General features: G+C 41.8%; 1 protein-coding gene across 2 annotated transcripts in view; it reads right to left on the reverse strand.

Moving 5' to 3' along the window:
• Positions 1-16,846, reverse strand: part of MICU1 (mitochondrial calcium uptake 1) — a 191,229-nt gene that overhangs the window by 55,348 nt on the left and 119,035 nt on the right. For both annotated transcript variants that reach the window (XM_070752267.1, XM_070752266.1), the window contains exons 7-8: positions 15,681-15,763; positions 5,144-5,341 (exon numbers count right to left, since the gene is read on the reverse strand). In XM_070752267.1, the coding sequence (XP_070608368.1) occupies positions 5,144-5,341; positions 15,681-15,763 (281 nt within the window). The remainder of the gene's footprint in view (positions 1-5,143; positions 5,342-15,680; positions 15,764-16,846) is intronic.

The following is a 16,846-nucleotide window of genomic DNA, read 5'->3' on the forward strand; positions in this document are numbered from 1 at the left end:
AAATCCAAAACTTTAAGGCTTAAAAATAAAAGAGGGATTCTGAGGCGGCGAGGAGGAGCATGCGCCTCCCATACACCCGGCGCGCGCTGCCTTCCATACACTGTGCCAGAGAAACCCAAGCGGACAAGAGGGGGAGCACCACCGAAAGGATCCTCTGGCAGCCCAGAAAAGCCCAAAATGGCTGGGATTAAAGGGGGAATGGCAGGAAACTGGCCGGGCCTTCGTGCCATTCTCAAATTTCCTGGGAAATTTCTCCAGGCTCGGGTTCTTAAGAAGAGGGAAAACACCTGGTTCTTATCTAGAAAAGTTCTAAAGCAGAGGTGTTCTTAGGTAGAGGTACAGTGATACCTTCTCTTACAAACGGCTCGTCATACAAACTTTTCGAGATACAAACCCGGGGTTTAAGATTTTTTTGCCTTTTCTTACAAACTATTTTCACCTTACAAACCCACTGCCGCCGCTGGGAGGCCCGCCTCCGGACTTCCGTTGCCAGCGAAGCACCCGTTTTTGTGCTGCTGGGATTCCCCTGAGGCTCCTCTCCATAGGAAACCCCACCTCAGGACTTCCATGTTTTTGTGATGCTGCAGGAGAATCCCAGCAGGAGAATCCCAGCAGCGCAAAAACAGGTGCTTCGCTGGCAACGGAAGTCCAGAGGTGGGGTTCCCCAGTGAGGGGAGCCTCAGTGAAATTGCAGCATCTCAAAAACACAGAGGTCCAGAGGTGGGGTTTCGAGGACTTCGGTGTTTTTGCGATGCTGCAATTTCACCGATGCTCCCTTCGCTGGGAAACCCCACCTCCGGACTTCCGTTGCCAGCAAAGTGCTCATTTTTGTGAAGTCCGGAGGTGGGGTTTCCTATGGAGGGGAACCTCAGGATAATCCCAGCAGTGCAAAAACAGGCGCTTCGGCTGGCAAAAGGGGTGAATTTTGGGCTTGCACTCATTAATCATTTTTCCATTGATTCCTATGGGAAACATTGTTTCATCTTACAAACGTTTCACCTTAAGAACCTCATCCAGGAACCAATTAAGTTTGTAAGACAAGGTATCACTGTATTTTGAAATGTAAACCATGTCACGGCATACTGTCAAATCAAGCAAGAGCCCACAAAGTTTTTGAGTAACTAAGCAGAGCTTCTAGAATTGCATATCTCTTATAAAGTGACATCTCCAACCTTCAAATTTGACAACTGATCTAAAGAGACACCATGATTAGTAAGTCAAGAGCAGCTGGGATTCACAAAAACATTAATAAAATTATGCTTTCTATCCAAAGGGTTCCCCACCATGATTAAAATATTATCTTTTGTAAACTCAGCTTAATCTTGATCAAAATAAAACCCTAATCACATGCTGCGCTACATAGAGCAATTTTGAAATAATAATTTTGTCTAGGAAAAACGTCACTGGAATTAGTGATCAAAAGTAATTAAAAGTTACCACTGGTAACTTCAAAACTTAAATTAAAAGGAGGAGGAAATGAAGAAGTAACCTAATATGGAAAACACAGTTCTGTTATGCAAAGGAAGAAGAAAGTGAATGACTTTTTCAGCTAATAGTTGAACACACAGAGAGTTATTAGCATGGAGGCTTTAGGGAATTAATCAAGATAAAATACAATAAGGTTAAGTAAGCACCACTAGGAAAATCCACCTCAGCCTATTAAAAGATAAAACCTATATTATGGAAGTGAAATGCTGGAAGCTTATCACCAATTCTCAGCATGGTGTCTTTTCTTTAACATTACCAATGCAAACTCGGTCAGGATCAGTTTGAAAAAAACTATATTATTATTTTAGGAAGCAATGTCAAGGACACAGTAAAAGTGTGCAGTCCCCTAGATTTCAACTTTTGGCCTCTAGAATGGCAGTTTTTAGCCCTGATTAGGAACTTGAAGGGGAAGCTAGTTTGGGTGCTAGCCTAGATACCAGGAGACCAGGAATTCTAGTTTCATATTAGGCATGAAAAGTACAGTAAAGTAATGAGAAAAAACTAGGAGTGAGTTGGATGGCACTGGTGAAACTTCATGACCCACTTAGAGTTTGGTTGAAGGTTTTGATTTTGAGGAGTGAGAAGAAAATGATGTCTCTAGGTCAGTGATGTGGAACCTATGGCATGTGTGCCACAGGTTAGCACGAAGGGCATGCAAGGTGTTGCCCTATGTCAGTTCCAGTGAGCACAGCTGATTTTCAGCCTTGTTTTCAGCTGTTTTCGCTTTCCCCAGGCTTCAGGAAAGCCTCCTGAAAGCTTGGAGACAGCGAAAATGCCCCAATGGGCCAACCAGAAGTTCACTTGTATGCGTCAGGTCTTCAGGAACTTCTTCGGCTTTGGACGGTTGCAGCCAGGCCTCTCACATCTCAGCCCATTTCTTCTGCAACAAGCAAGGCTTTCCTGGAGGCCTCTGCAGCCAATAACAGAGCTTCAGACCAATCTGGAGCTCTATTAGCGGCTAGTACAGCTTTCAGGAAAGGTCTCTGCAGCTGATAACAGAGCTATGGATCAACCCGTTGGGCCATTTTTCCCGTTCCCAGGTTTCAGGCTGTTTTCCTGAACTCTAAGAAGAGCGAAACACAGCCCAACGGGCCTACTGGAACTCTGGAGTGGTTTGTGAGGTCTGTGTGCATGCACAGGGGTGGGCAGCATAGGGGTTTTATGCATGCATAGGGGGCAGTGTGTGCGCGCGCACATGTGCTGGGGGGAGGACACGGAATTATGGATGTAGCAGTGATGGGCTCCTGCGGGTATGGTCAGGAACGTAATACCGGTAGCAAAATTTGGAGCTCCACCCAGAGCACCCAATTTGCACTGAAAGATGTTGAAACAAAATGCATAAGCCACACCCACAGTGTGGTAGTAAAAATGTTGGTAGCCCATCACTGGGGTGTAGGCACGTGTATGCACGCTATCGTGCACGCATGCCCATTTGGCACCCAAGCTGAAAAAGATTTACCATCACTGCTCTATATCATCTCTACCCATCTTTGCATTAAAAATTATAATGGGCAGTAAATGGATTGAACTTGAAACTATGCTTCCTGCTGACAGCAGAATCTCATGGATGCCCAGTTTGGGGGAACTGTTTTGGACATAGATCATTGACCTCAAAAAGCCACTGCAGTCTGCAACTGAACAGCAGAATTAATTAAGGTCACCAGCAGATTCCAGGACTTTAACCAGCAATTGAAACAGCTGTGTACACAAGCACTGCACTCTTACTTTCAAAGTCATACATAAAATAGAATAGAATAAAAATCTTTAGTGGGCAATTGTGATTGGACGCACAAGGAATTTGTCTTCTGTACATAAGCTCTCAGTGTACATAAAAGATATACCAGTAAGCAGTGAAGGGCTGCTAAAATTTTTACTACCACACTGTGAGCATGGCTTATGCAGAATGCCCTGCATTTTCTTTCAACATCTTTCAGTGCAAATTGGGTGCTCTGGGGTGGAGCTCCATTTTTGCTACCCCACTGTGTGTGTGTGTCCGCCCCCCATCCGCCCCCGTTCAGGCAGCAGCCGACCCCTGCCGGTAAGTGATAACTCATGATAATAGTCATCATAAATACATACATCATGAATATTTGTATACAACTTAGTCTGTTAGAGGTAGTCTAGCATTGCTTCTTTTCTTCTTAGAATCCCCTTCTATTTTTTTAGAAAAAGAGAAAATATTTCTCAAAATAGAAAAACTTTGGAAATCTGAATTAACAGACTTAGGTTTTACTAGCAACTGGGCATGCTCTGAGAAAATCCTATGCTCTGTCTCTCTCTCACACACAGAATGTCAAGACACTGTTGACAAGAAATCCCTCAACTACTTCTGGCTGCCAATCAAAGATCAAACAAGCTTGGGGAGGTAATTACAGCTGCAGTAAATGCCACTTTAAAAGTCAATGGGGCAACCCACCAATCCAGGAGATTTTCTTCTGTTCACAGTAGCTGTTGCAGTGCAATGACAAAATGAGTTTGCTATCAGATGAACATATGGAGGAAGTTGATTATCCCCAAATTGCAAAGGAAAAAACAAAGCATAAGCAAAGTTTCTCAAAAGTAGTAGTAACTGACAACGAAAAGTTTAGATTTAATAGAAACAATTATCCTTTACTAACGATGTCTATCTCTATTACAGGTTGCATATACCATATCACATGTGAAATCCAATCTAGTTAAAAAAACTGGGCCAGAAAACAGACCACCAAGATTTTTAGTCTTTCCTTGAACATAGAAGTTGACATAATAATTTTCGTCCAGTCATTGTCTCTCAGCTCAACTCATTTCCCTGGGGAAAATATTGTGGGTGAAATGCCATCTTATTGAGGTTCAAAGTGAAATAAAGATTCTGATAAAGAAATGTCTGTAGCTTCTTCTACCTTCTGACAGAATTGAAATACACTAAATACAAACTTTATTCCAATCTAATTTATTTATAAAGAACTGAGACCCTTTGTGGCTGGTTTAATTAGTTTCAAGGTACACTTAAGTAGTGCTTAAAAATAAAATACACTAAAAAGAATTGATTTTCTGTTGGAAATCCTGTTTTAGGATCAACTCATTCCTCTTTGCCAAATCAAGTTGGGCATATTTGTCAGTTTACAATATTAGTCTCGTTTATAAATCTTTCCAAATTTTCTCTAAAACGTGTTTAACATGAGGGATAGAGATTTACTGGGGTAAAAATAAATATCCAGATGGTCTGATTTAGATAGATAGATGGATGGATGAATGGATGGACGGATGAGAGAAAGAGAGAATGAGAGAGAGAGACACTTAATTTTATAGGGGAAAAGTTTGAGACACTTGTAATCATGTAATCGGATGAAATCAGGTCAAAAAGCTAAAAGCAAGCGTTATTTTTTACTGCACAATGGAAATATTTTGTGCTGCGATATGGTATGTTTTATTTTTTAGCCCATTGCTCCAGAATCAACCAATCATTCATCTGGCTCGCTGGGATACTTCAGCAAATCTACAAGCATCTGGATTCTCATGGGAAGTGAAAGGAATGAGACCCCCTGGGTGCACAGATTATGCCATCTGCTTAAAGAAGCTGTGTCCCTGGTAATTAAAGCTAATCATATTAATATAACAAATCTGTAATCAAATGGAAAGTGAGTTAAACAAGATCCCTGTATTATTAGACACTAACCTCGAGCTTGAGAATGTCATGCTGAAGTTTCCGCTGGAAGTCCAAAAAGTGTGAGATGGTCAGTTTCCCCTTCAAATCAGCTCCAAAAAAGTATGTTGTCAATGCAGAATTGAAGCTAGTCTTCAACGTGTTCCCAGTAGTTGAACGGTCCCTATGACGCATCCCCATGCTAGTCTGGGAACGAATGATGCTCTGAACCTACAGAGGGCAAAACCACAATAGCAATAGGATTTAGAGTTATATACTGTCTCACTATAGCACTTTACAGTATAGCACTCTCTTGGAAGTTTACAATGTAAGCATTGTTTGCATATTGCCCCCAATTAATTTAGGTCCTCATTTTACTGACATCAAAAAGATGTCCTTGAATTTCTCACTGTGGAGAAAGAAACTGTTGGGAACATTCACAAACATTTGTGTACAGTTTATGGAGAATCTGCAGTCGACAGAAGTATGGTTAGTCACGGAAGACATTTTGAGGATGGCGAAGGAGTGATTCGCACAGTGCAGAAATGGCTTTGTGACCAGAACAAGGCGTGGTAGCGACAGAGCATACACAATCTTGTATCTTGCTGGAGGAAGGCCATAGAACAGGACGGAGATTACGTGGAAAAATAGGGAATGTAGAAGAAACATCGTTCTTTCTTGTGTGTAAATTTCACTGTGTTCAATAAATAATTGTTGAAGAAAAAAAAGTGTGCTGCATTACATTTGGAAAAAAAATGTGATGCATTACATTTGATCCATCTGGGCAACCCTCGTATCATGCAATGTTTTTAATTTCAAGTGCTGGGGGAAAAATGAGGATCATCCAACACAGATTACAGCATTACACAGTAAGAATAATGCCAAATGTTCAAGCTCATTTTAGATAAGGCTGAGGAACAAGAAATACTGTGGACGCACTAAGGATAATTGAGGAAGTCCCAGAATGCCACCTGTCCATTAGCTTGTGTCAACCATGTCAAGCTAAGTTCAGTAACATGGGAATCCCAAACCTCTGACTGTCTTCACACTAAACCTGTATTATAGACCAGCGTTTCCCAACCGGTGTGCCGCGGCACAGTGGTGTGCCGCGAGACATGGCCAGGTGTGCCGCGAGAAGCTCAAGCTGGGCGGGGCGCTGCCGGCGCCCCTGCCTGAGTGTCATCCTGTGGATGGTCTTGGGCTTCACAGTCGCTTCCTGGTTCCCTCTCCTCCCACCGCCTGTGTCTCCCGCCGTCGCCTCCCACCAAGCCGTCGCCCGTTGCCGTGGGTTCCTCGATTGGGAGCTGCCGCTTCCCTCCGTCCAGCTCAGCCACGCTGCCGTAGAAAGCACAGAGGTTATTGCCACCGCTTCTGCCTCCACTCAGGGAGCCACCGTGGTCACCGCGCCTTTTCCTCTCCCTCAGCTCAACCACGGTGGCTCCCTGAGTGGAGGCAGAGGTGGCGGCAATAACCTCTGCACTTTCTACGGCAGCGTGGCTGGGCTGCCTGGAAGGAAGCGGCAGCTCCGAGGAATGAGGCGCTGGCGGTAGACACAGGCGGAGGGAGGAGAGGGAACCAGAAAGCAACCGTAAAGCCAAAGACCAGCCACAGGACGACCTTCAGCCAGGGGCACCGGAACCGCACGCAGCCATGGTGGGAGCAGCATGAGATAGCAACGAGGCGCGAGGACAAGCAGGCAGCTTGGCGGAGGGGAAGCGCTGGGGGGCTCTCCTCCTTCCCCACCCCCGCGCTTCTCTCCCGCCCTGGCTTTCGCTTCGCCCCATGATTTCCCCGCAATTTCATCCAGGCCACCTCTTGCCTCCTTTTGAACTGCGGGGAAATCTGCGGGCGAAGCAAAAGCCAGGGCGGGAGAGAAGCGCGGGGGTGGGGAAGGAGGAGAGCCCCTCAGCGCTTCCCCTCCGCCAAGCTGCCTGCTTGTCCTCGCGCCTTGTTGCTACCTCCTGCCTTTTTCCAGGGGCCTTTGGAAGGTACCCAGGGAAGGGGGGGGGGGATTGGGGGTGGCTGCAGCGGCTTCTCGTCCTCCTCATCCGGCTGCTAACGCCTGCCCGGCCCCTCTTGCAGTCCCTTCACGGAGCGCTTTTGTCCCAGGCTGTCAGCGAAAGGGCTGCAGGACAGGCGGGGCAGGCGTTCTTCTCACAGCTGAGGCAGGATTTGGAATGTCGGGGGTGTGTGTGTGCGGGCTCCGCATCCCCCTGCCACCCGGAACATTTAAAATAAGAAAAACCTTCGCTGGCCTCCGCAGAGAAGAAAGGAAGAGAGAGAAAGAGAGACAGAGCAAGAGAGACATAGCAAGAGAGGCAGAGAGAGAGAGAAAGAGAAAGAGAGAGAAAGAGAGCTAGCAAGAGAGAGAGAAAGAGAGACAGAGAAAGAGAGACAGAGAGAGAGAGAAAGAGAGAAAGAAAGAGAGAGAATGAAAGAGAGATAGCAAGAGAGGCAGAGAGAGCAAGGGAGAGAGAAAGACATATAGGGAGGGAAGGAGGGAGAGAGAAAGAGAGCAAAAAAGAGAGGAAGAAAGAAAGAGTGAGGGAGAGAGAGAAAGAAGGGAAGGAAGGAAGAGAGAGAAAGAGTGAGGGAGAAATAGAGCGAAATGGAGGAAGATTTTTTTTTGTCAAAACTTTTCTTTAGCCACCCCCCAGGATTTTGAAAATATGAATAATGTGCCGCGGCTCAAAAAAGGTTGGGAAACACTGTTATAGACCAAGAAGTCCAAAGCCTGGAGAAAAAGACTATTTCCAGTTTGACAAAGGAATGAGACTAGCATGTATAACCTCTCTTTCTTTATTCAAACTGTCAGTTGAAGATAGAAAGATGGATGGTTGATTGGTTGGTTGGCTGGCTGGCTGGCTGGCTGGCTGGCTGGCTGGCTGGCTGGCTGGCTGGCTGGCTGGTTGGTTGGTTGGTTGGACAGACGGACGGACGGACGGACGGACGGACGGACAGACATCTGATAGTTTAGAATGCAACTGATCTGCAAACTCTAGTGACGAAACTCAAGGTGCATGGTAAAAAAAAACCTGGAATTACTTTGAATATAAAGAAGATCAAATTGATGACAAGAGGTATAGCTAACTGCCTAAGAATGGGGAGGGGGGGAGATTATTGAAGTGGTGTTAGCTTTTACCTTTCAGAATTAACTATCCACAAAGAAGGAATCAATTGCCACAGACCAGCATTTGATAGAGGAACAATCAAGGTTTTGGGAAAGAAACTCAGATGCTGGAATATGTTTCTATCTGCAGACATGAGAATTGATTTCCCTCTGGAACTCTATGCCAAAAGGTGCCAAAAAGTGTGTGTGCGCATGTGCCCCCCCATTCCTCCCCCCCCCATACTGAAACATATTCCAGCATCTGAGTTTCTTTCCCAAAACTTTGATTGTTCCTCTATCAAATGCTGGTCTGTGGCAATTGATTCTTTTTGATTCCCCATACATGTGCACTCCATGCTGCTTCCTGTGCGTGTGCACAATTCCCCCCGTCCCTGACCTCACTGAAGCCTGAGACGGTGAAAAAATGGCCAAATGGGCAAACCGGAAGTTTGGAAAAATGGATTTCCAGTTTGCCCCTTGGGCTGTTTTTCGCACTCTAAGGCTTCAGGAAGCTTCACTGAAACCTCTGGCATGCGAAAAACAGTACAATGGACAATTAGAAGTTTGTTTTTTGTTTTTCTGAATCAATTTGTCCATTGGGTGGTGTTTTGGCACTCCGGGACTTCAGGGAAGCTTTTATTAAACCTCCAGAGGGCAAAACGGCCTTCCCCAAGGCCAGCTAGCTAGTGCATACATGCATGCTGGAGCTGACATAGGGGCAATGTCTCATGTACCCTCTGATATGGCTCTGCCTCCACCTATTGCACGTGTGACACAGGTTTTGCCTACATAGGTTTAGAAACAGAGATTTAGAAATAAAAGCTGGACACACGCTGCACACAGAGAAACAAACAACTGTACAGGTATTTGACAATTTCTGAGGATCTTGTTCTGAGATTATTGATTTCAGTGAGACAGCAGAAGTGAAGAATGAGGTTATGGTCACACAAGGAAAACTGTCAGTGTAACCTGGCTACTCTAATTCTAAACCCAATAATAGCAGCATGATTACTAAGTCACTAAATAGAATTAAAAACACAGGAAAACAATCCCAACTGCTTATAGATTTGAATACAGATTCAAATTTTTAAAAATGAGTAAGTAGATCAGTTCTGACAACCTGTAAACAAAGAGGTCTAGGATATTCTGATATATATATATATATAGGTATATATACAGTATATATATATACATATACATGTGAATGATGAGGCAGCAGCCATCTCGATCACCGGAACATAAAACTTTAATAAAACAACTTAGCTTTCGTTAGCGTGCTGCTAACTTCGTCAGAGTATTAAAATGCCATGGGGGACAATCACATTTATAAAGCATTACATATACATATACATCTATATATATATGAGTCCCAGTGGGTGTGGCTAGCTGATGAGGCCAAACTAAGGCTGAAATAGATCTATCCTAGTCTCCCTTAATTTTCAAATTCAGCAAAAAACAAAAAACAAACATGTGACACATACAGATATAATTGTCGGCTACGCCGAGAGGCAAATAAGGAGCTGTGATGTTCTTTCAATACACCAGGGTGATTCAACACAAAAATATGTAATCCTTCCCTGGTGCAGAGCTGAAGGGATTGGATACTGTAGCCTAGAGGATAATTCTCTGCCTTTCAAGGCCAGGGTTGCAGGTTCAAGTCCCAGTGGGTATGGCTAGCTGATGAGGCCAAAATAAGGCCGAAATAGATCTATCCTAGTCTCCCTTAATTTTCAAATTCAGCAAAAAACAAAAAATAAAACATGTGACACACACACACACACTTATATATATATATATACATACACATATATATACACATACACACACACATTTAAATGTTGGATCTGATTTATATTAACCGCTTCATTTGTAAAATTATTTCAGATTGATTTATGATGTTGAGATTGAATTGCATGTTGTATTTTCTAATCTGGCTTCGAAAGACTGTTATCCTGAAGGAGAGTTAAGAAATACATTTAATAACTCAATGAAACAAAGAAATATTCGGAATAAATCTCTAGCAGGAACAAGATTTCAATTCTTGGCAATATTCCTGGGCAGGTTATTAATTGAATTTACGATGTTTCTTTTTATTATGAGGTATTCCAATACAATTTAGACTCCAGAGAAATGAAAGGTTACTGCCCAAATTTCTCCTTTGATACAATCATTGCAGTCTTTTCATCCCAGGGAAAAAAAACTTGTTTTCAGAATTGGTCAGGAGTCTGCCAGTTTTTAATGTTCCAGTGAAATGGAGTTAATTTTTAAGTACAGAATATCACTTCCTCCTACAATAATAAGAGTATGTTATCTTAATAGGTAATATATAACTCAACCATGTCAATAGGAAGACTAATGTAGGCAGAAGATACAGGAAAAAGGGATCATAAAAAAGAATATGGTACCTTCCGATATAAAAACTCTACAGAAGAATTACTGAGCCTGTCATCTGCACCTCTATAACTGTCTGGTTTGGCAACCAAACAAGAGAGACACACACTTCAATGAATAATTAGAAGTGCAGAAAAAACAATTGCTACCAACCTGCCTTTCATTGAGGACCTGTCCTTGTATCTAGTTGTTCTGCATGAATCAAAAGGAGGTTGTGAAAATATTTACAGACATCTCACATCCTGGACACAACTCCTACCCTCAAAACGATGCTATAGGGCACTGCACAGCAGAACAACTAGACACAAGGACAGTTTCTCCCCCCCCCATACCAAATACCATCACTCTGCTAAACAACTAATTCCCACAATACTGTCAAATTATTTACTAAGTCTGCACCACTATTAATCTTCTCATTGTTCCTATTACCTATCTGCTCCCACTTTTGACTATAACCTTGTTGTTTGTACCTTTACGATTTATATTGTTTTGTTTCCTAGTATGATTTGATTGCTTATTTAGTATCCTATGACTATCACTAAGTGCTGTATCTTAGGATTCTTGATTAATCTATTTTTATGTAAACTGAGAGCTTATGCACTGAAGACAAATTCCTTGCGTGTCCAATCACACTTGGTCAATAAAGAATTCTCTTCTGTTCTGTTCTTCTATTCTATTCTTCTAAAATGTAGCAATTCCCACTTTAAAATATTACATGTTTTTTAAAGTGGCTGTTGAGTTTCCTCTTGTTCCCATTGGAAAAAATTCTTAAACTTTGCCCAAACCCCATTGATGGTAGGTGGGAGGGAGCATCTTAGGGATTTCCTAACTTTCTCCCTTTCCATCTCTCATGAAGCCTTCATTTGTGGCAAGGGATTCTCAGTGTAGATAAGTGGGAAATAAAAACATACATCACCAACAGTAAGAAAAGAAGGCCAAATTCTGTATCTGTAATTATGTAATCTGAAGTTCTTGGTAAAGGTAACGGTTGCAGAAGTATAATAAAAATTGTAGCCCCTAGCTGCATTGTCTGAGTCTCCTGGGCATTTCAGCTTCCTGCTTGACTAACTTAAGGAATCTGACACCTCTAAAGTTAGTTGCCAGGCTGAAGACAATATGCTTGGAGGTTTTGGCCTGCCACTTTATGCTATGTTCTTTTGGAATGTTTCTTGCTGTGGGGAATGGGGGTGGGGTGATTGGCTGCATGCCATGACACATTTTAGGTTCCCAAGGTCAGCTTTTGTTCCTCAGAAGCCTGGAAGTTGCTGGGTGTTGCAAGATTGCTGGGTGTTGCAAGATGAATGGTTCATGTGATGGGTTTGTGGGAGGAGGAGATGCAATGAAATGAACTCTAACCTGGGTGGTAACCTTAGATTCAGGTTTCTCCAGTTGTGCTGACATGGCTCTGTTAATAAATTGGAACTTTGAAGAAAGTGAAGCCTTGGACTCTGATTTATTTCTCAGATGGGGTTTTGGGGGGGGAATGCTGACATTAGGAGATATTCCAGCTTTAGAAGGGAATATTCAATCTGAATGAAAAGAATGACTGGAGTGACATGATAACAGTGTCCCAAAATTTAAGGGGCTGCCACAAAGAAGAGGAAGTCAACTTGTTCTCCAAAACACCTAAAGGCAGGACAAGAAGCAAAGGATTTATTTATTTATTTATTTATTTATTTATTTATTTATTTATTTATTTATTTATTTATTTATTTATTTATTTATTTATTTATTTATTTATTTATTAGATTTGTATGCCACCCCTCTTCGTAGACTCGAGGCGGCTAACAACAATAATAAAACAGCATATGACAAATCTAATATTTAAAATAATTTAAAATCAAACATACACACAAACATACCAGGCATAAATTGTTATAGGCCTAGGGGGGAAACGAGTATCTCAATTCCCCCATGCCTGACAACAGAGGTGGGTTTTAAGGAGTTTATGAAAGGCGAGGAGGGTGGGGGCAATTCTGATCTCTGGGGGGAGCTGGTTCCAGAGGGTCGGGGCCGCCACAGAGAAGGCTCTTCTCCTAGGTCCCGCCAAATGATATTGTTTACTCGACAGGACCCGGAGAAAGCCAATTCTGAGGGACCTAACTGGTTGCTGGGATTCGTGCGGCAGAAGGCGGTCCCAGAGATATTCTGGTCCGATGCCATGAAGGGCTTTATAGGTCATAACCAACACTTTGAATTGTGACCGGAAACTGATTGGTAACCAATGCAGACTGCGGAGTATTGGTGTAACATGGGCATACTTAGGGAAGCGCAAGACTGCTCTCGCAGCTGCATTCTGCACGATCTGAAGTTTCCGAACACTCTTCAAAGGTAGCCCCTTGTAGAGAGCATTACAGTAGTCGAGCCTCGAGGTGATGAGGGCATGAGTGACTGTGAGCAGTGACTCCCGGTCCAAATAGGGCCGCAACTGGTGCACCAGGCGAACCTGGGCAAACACGCCACAGTTGAAAGATGTTTCTCTAATGTGAGTTGTGGATTGAGGAGGACACCCAAGTTGCGGACCCTATCTGAAATATTATAGGGGCTCTTCCTTGGCAGGGCGTTGGACTAGAAGACCTCCAAGATTCTTTCTAAATGTTACTTTATTTTATTCTATATTGGAAGCATTTGGAAAGAGAATTCTTCTAATGTTGCCATTGGCAAAAGGCAAAATCAAGCACCCCAAACTCGATCCAGAAGGGCATAGCAGAAGACTATATAGTATTTCTGCTAAAGTCCAAGGATTCCTAACTCAGCGTAATGACCAAAACTTAAAGAAACCTATTACACAGTCTGTGTGATGTAGTTGTTGAGAAGGTGGGGTAGGACTTGGAAGATCAATTGCTAGTCCATTATTAGCCTGCTAACGCTATCATTAGACTTTGGGGAAATCCTTAGGCAGAAGAGCTTATATCTCAACTCATGGAAGAAAAGTAGGCTGAAAATCCAAAAAATAGTAAAAATAATAAAACTGTAAGCTGAGTAAGGGAGGGAAATCATTATCTTTCTTTATTTATGGATTGCCAGCTGGAACTTGGCAGAGATTATGACATTTTGGAGGCTCTATTTTCAGAGCTCATTAAATATCAGTGAAATTGCTCTGTTTGCAAATCAAGGTCTTAGATGTGAACAAAAATACACAAATGTTATATAGATTGCTGCCTGGGTCTGTAAGAAAATTCATTCAAAATTTATCGAAGATGAATTTCAAAACTTGTACTCATTTAACATGACTTAGTAATCATTCTAAAAGAGTGATGTTTAGATTGATTCAACTGTAAAATCATACAATGCAGATTGAAATCCTTCAAAACAGTTGTTTTTGGAAGCATTTTGAAGGTTAGGCTTTCTAATAAGACATCTTGATTATTTGATAACAGTACCAGAGAAATTCATTTGTCATATGTCAGCTTCTGTGAAGACCTATGTGTACCAACCAGGAACTTGCAGTAACAATTAACCTTGGTTCACAGCCAAACTTAAGCAGTTACCTCATTCCAAAGAGGAAGCCTACAGAAAAGGTGATAGAATGCTGTACAATCAGGCCAGAAATATATTAGCAAAAAGAAACTACTCTGAAAAGCTAAAGAATCAATTCTCAATAAATGAGCCAGCAAACATGTGGAAAATTCTCAATAATAATAATAATAATAATAATAATAATAATAATAATAATAATAATTAGATTTGTATGCCGCCCTTCTCTGAGGACTCAGAGAGGTTACTGCAAACTACCTTCCCAAGCTGAAGGAAATCAGCAACTGGCAGATCACCTGAATGTGTTCTACTGCAGGTTTGAAAAGAAACCACAACCGCCTATCTCCACAACTTCCAGCCCAGACACACCAACAACAGCCAAATCTTCTACAATTGAACCCATCCCATTGGGTTTACAACCCCTAGTGATCACAGAGAAGGAAGTGAAAGATCAATTTCACAGAGAGAAGCCTGGAAAAGCACCAAGCCCAGACAAGATAACTCCTTCTTGCTTAAAAGTCTGTGCTGACCAATTGGCCCCCATCTTCACCCAAATCTTCAACAAATCTCTAGAGTTGTGCTATGTTCCTTCCTGCTTCAAACGCTTGACTATCATCCCACTGCCGAAGAAGCCTTCCATCAAGGAACTGAATGACTATAGACCAATTGCTCTAACATCTGTAGTTATGAAAACCTTTGAAAGGCTAGTGATGTTCCACTTGAAAACCATCACGGATCCACTGTTAGACCCCCTGCAATTTACATACCGAGCAAATAGATTGACAGATGATGTTGTTAATATGGCTCTACACTACATCGTACAACATCTTGAATCTCCAATGACCTACGCTAGGGTCCTCTTTGTAGGCTTCAGTTCATCATTCAACACCATCATATCGGATCTTCTCTTAACCAAACTAAACAAGCTAGAGTTACCTGAACAAGCTTCCTAACAGACAGAAAGCAGCAGGTGAAGCTAGGAAAAATCACATCACATACCTGTACAATTAGCACAGCCCCCCCGCCCCCAAGGCTGTGTACTCTCACCACTTCTCTTCTCTCTATACACCAATGACTGCATCTCAAACAATCCATGTGTTAAATTACTGAAGGTTGCAGAGGATACAACAGTGATTGGACTCATTTGAGACAATGATGAATCCACATGCAGACGGGAAGTCAAACAACTAACCTTGTGGTGTGACTGGAACAATCTAGAACTAAACACACTAAAAACTGTAGAAATTGTAGTAGACTTTAGGAGAAACCCTTCCATCCTTCCACCTCTCACAATACTAGACAACACTGTGTCAACAGTAGAGACCTTCAAATTTCTAGGTTCCATCATATCTCAAGACCTAAAATGGTCACCTAACATCAAAAACATCATCAAAAAAGTACAACAAAGAATGTTCTTTCTGCGCCAACTCAGGAAGCTCAAACTGCCTAACATATTTGAAAAGTGTCAAGTTGAGACAGAATCATATAGACGTGCCATCATGGAATATGTACATAGAGTACACTTAAAAGCAGAGAACAGCACAAATTCATATTCTTAAAAATTATGTCAGAAAGAAAAAAAAGAAAACTTGCCTGTTCAAATTCTTCCATATCCACCTCTCCATCACCATTTAGATCAAACATCTTGAAAGCAATTTCAAAGTTTCTCTGAGGAGCTAGAAAAAAACCCAGAGTATATTATAAACATTACATTATGGAGTAATCAGAAAGCAGCAATAATGATTTAAGAGTGATATTACGGTTTAAAACTTTTTTTAAAAAAATGTTCTTGTTTTTACAATATACTTCTTATGTCTCTCCAGTGGTTTTTTCCTTCTTGTTTTTCTTTCTGCAGCTTTGTTAATATGTATTATCTTAATAGTTTTCTTTAGCAATTTTCTTGCCAAAATATATCTCTGCAACATCTTGAAATTATGAGCTCTGCAGGGCTATTTTTCTCCAGTAAGTCCATATTACATTTCATAACTTTACTTAGAATAGAATAGAATAGAATTTTATTGTCCAAGTGTGATTGAATACACAAGGAATTTTTCTTGGTGCATTTATGGGTCAACGCACAAAATATCTGTAATTTTGGAAATAGGATAGAGACAGCCTAATTAGAAATGGAGGATCCAATGCTAAACTAAGCGTTTCAAATTGATTGATTGATTGATTTGATTTGATTTCTATGCCGCTCCTCTCCCGAGACTCGGAGCAGCATACAAATCTAAGCATGAATTTAAATTCATGTTGTTTATCAGGGCAGCCCTCTGATAAATTTTTGGGAGACGAATTTGGTGGAACAAGTGAGACAATGAAAAGTTTTAATTAACCCATTTGCACCAAGACGATTTTGGATCAAAAATCAGAACAAATGATAATTTCATTTTATCTACTGTACATTAACATGAAATCAAATCCTACTGTTTTCATTTGGAATTAATTCATTAAATATTGTGGCCTTACCAGCAATAACACTAGCACTTAGACTTAGATACTGCTTCACAGTGATTTATAGCCCTCTCTAAATGGTTTATACAGTCAACATATTGCCCCCAACAATCTGGGTCATTTTATTTGATCTCAGAAGAATGGAAGGCTGAGTCAACCTCGAGCCTAAACTGAAAGCAGTCAGCAGAAGTAGCTTGCAGTACTGCATTCTAACCACTGTGCCACCGAGGCTCATAACTAAGCTGTAACTAGTTATAGGAAGATGAAGGACAGGTTATACCTCCAGCTTCTAAAAATATATTGGT

Source organism: Erythrolamprus reginae, chromosome 5, assembly GCF_031021105.1.
Source record: "Erythrolamprus reginae isolate rEryReg1 chromosome 5, rEryReg1.hap1, whole genome shotgun sequence".
Lineage (NCBI taxonomy): Eukaryota > Metazoa > Chordata > Lepidosauria > Squamata > Dipsadidae > Erythrolamprus > Erythrolamprus reginae.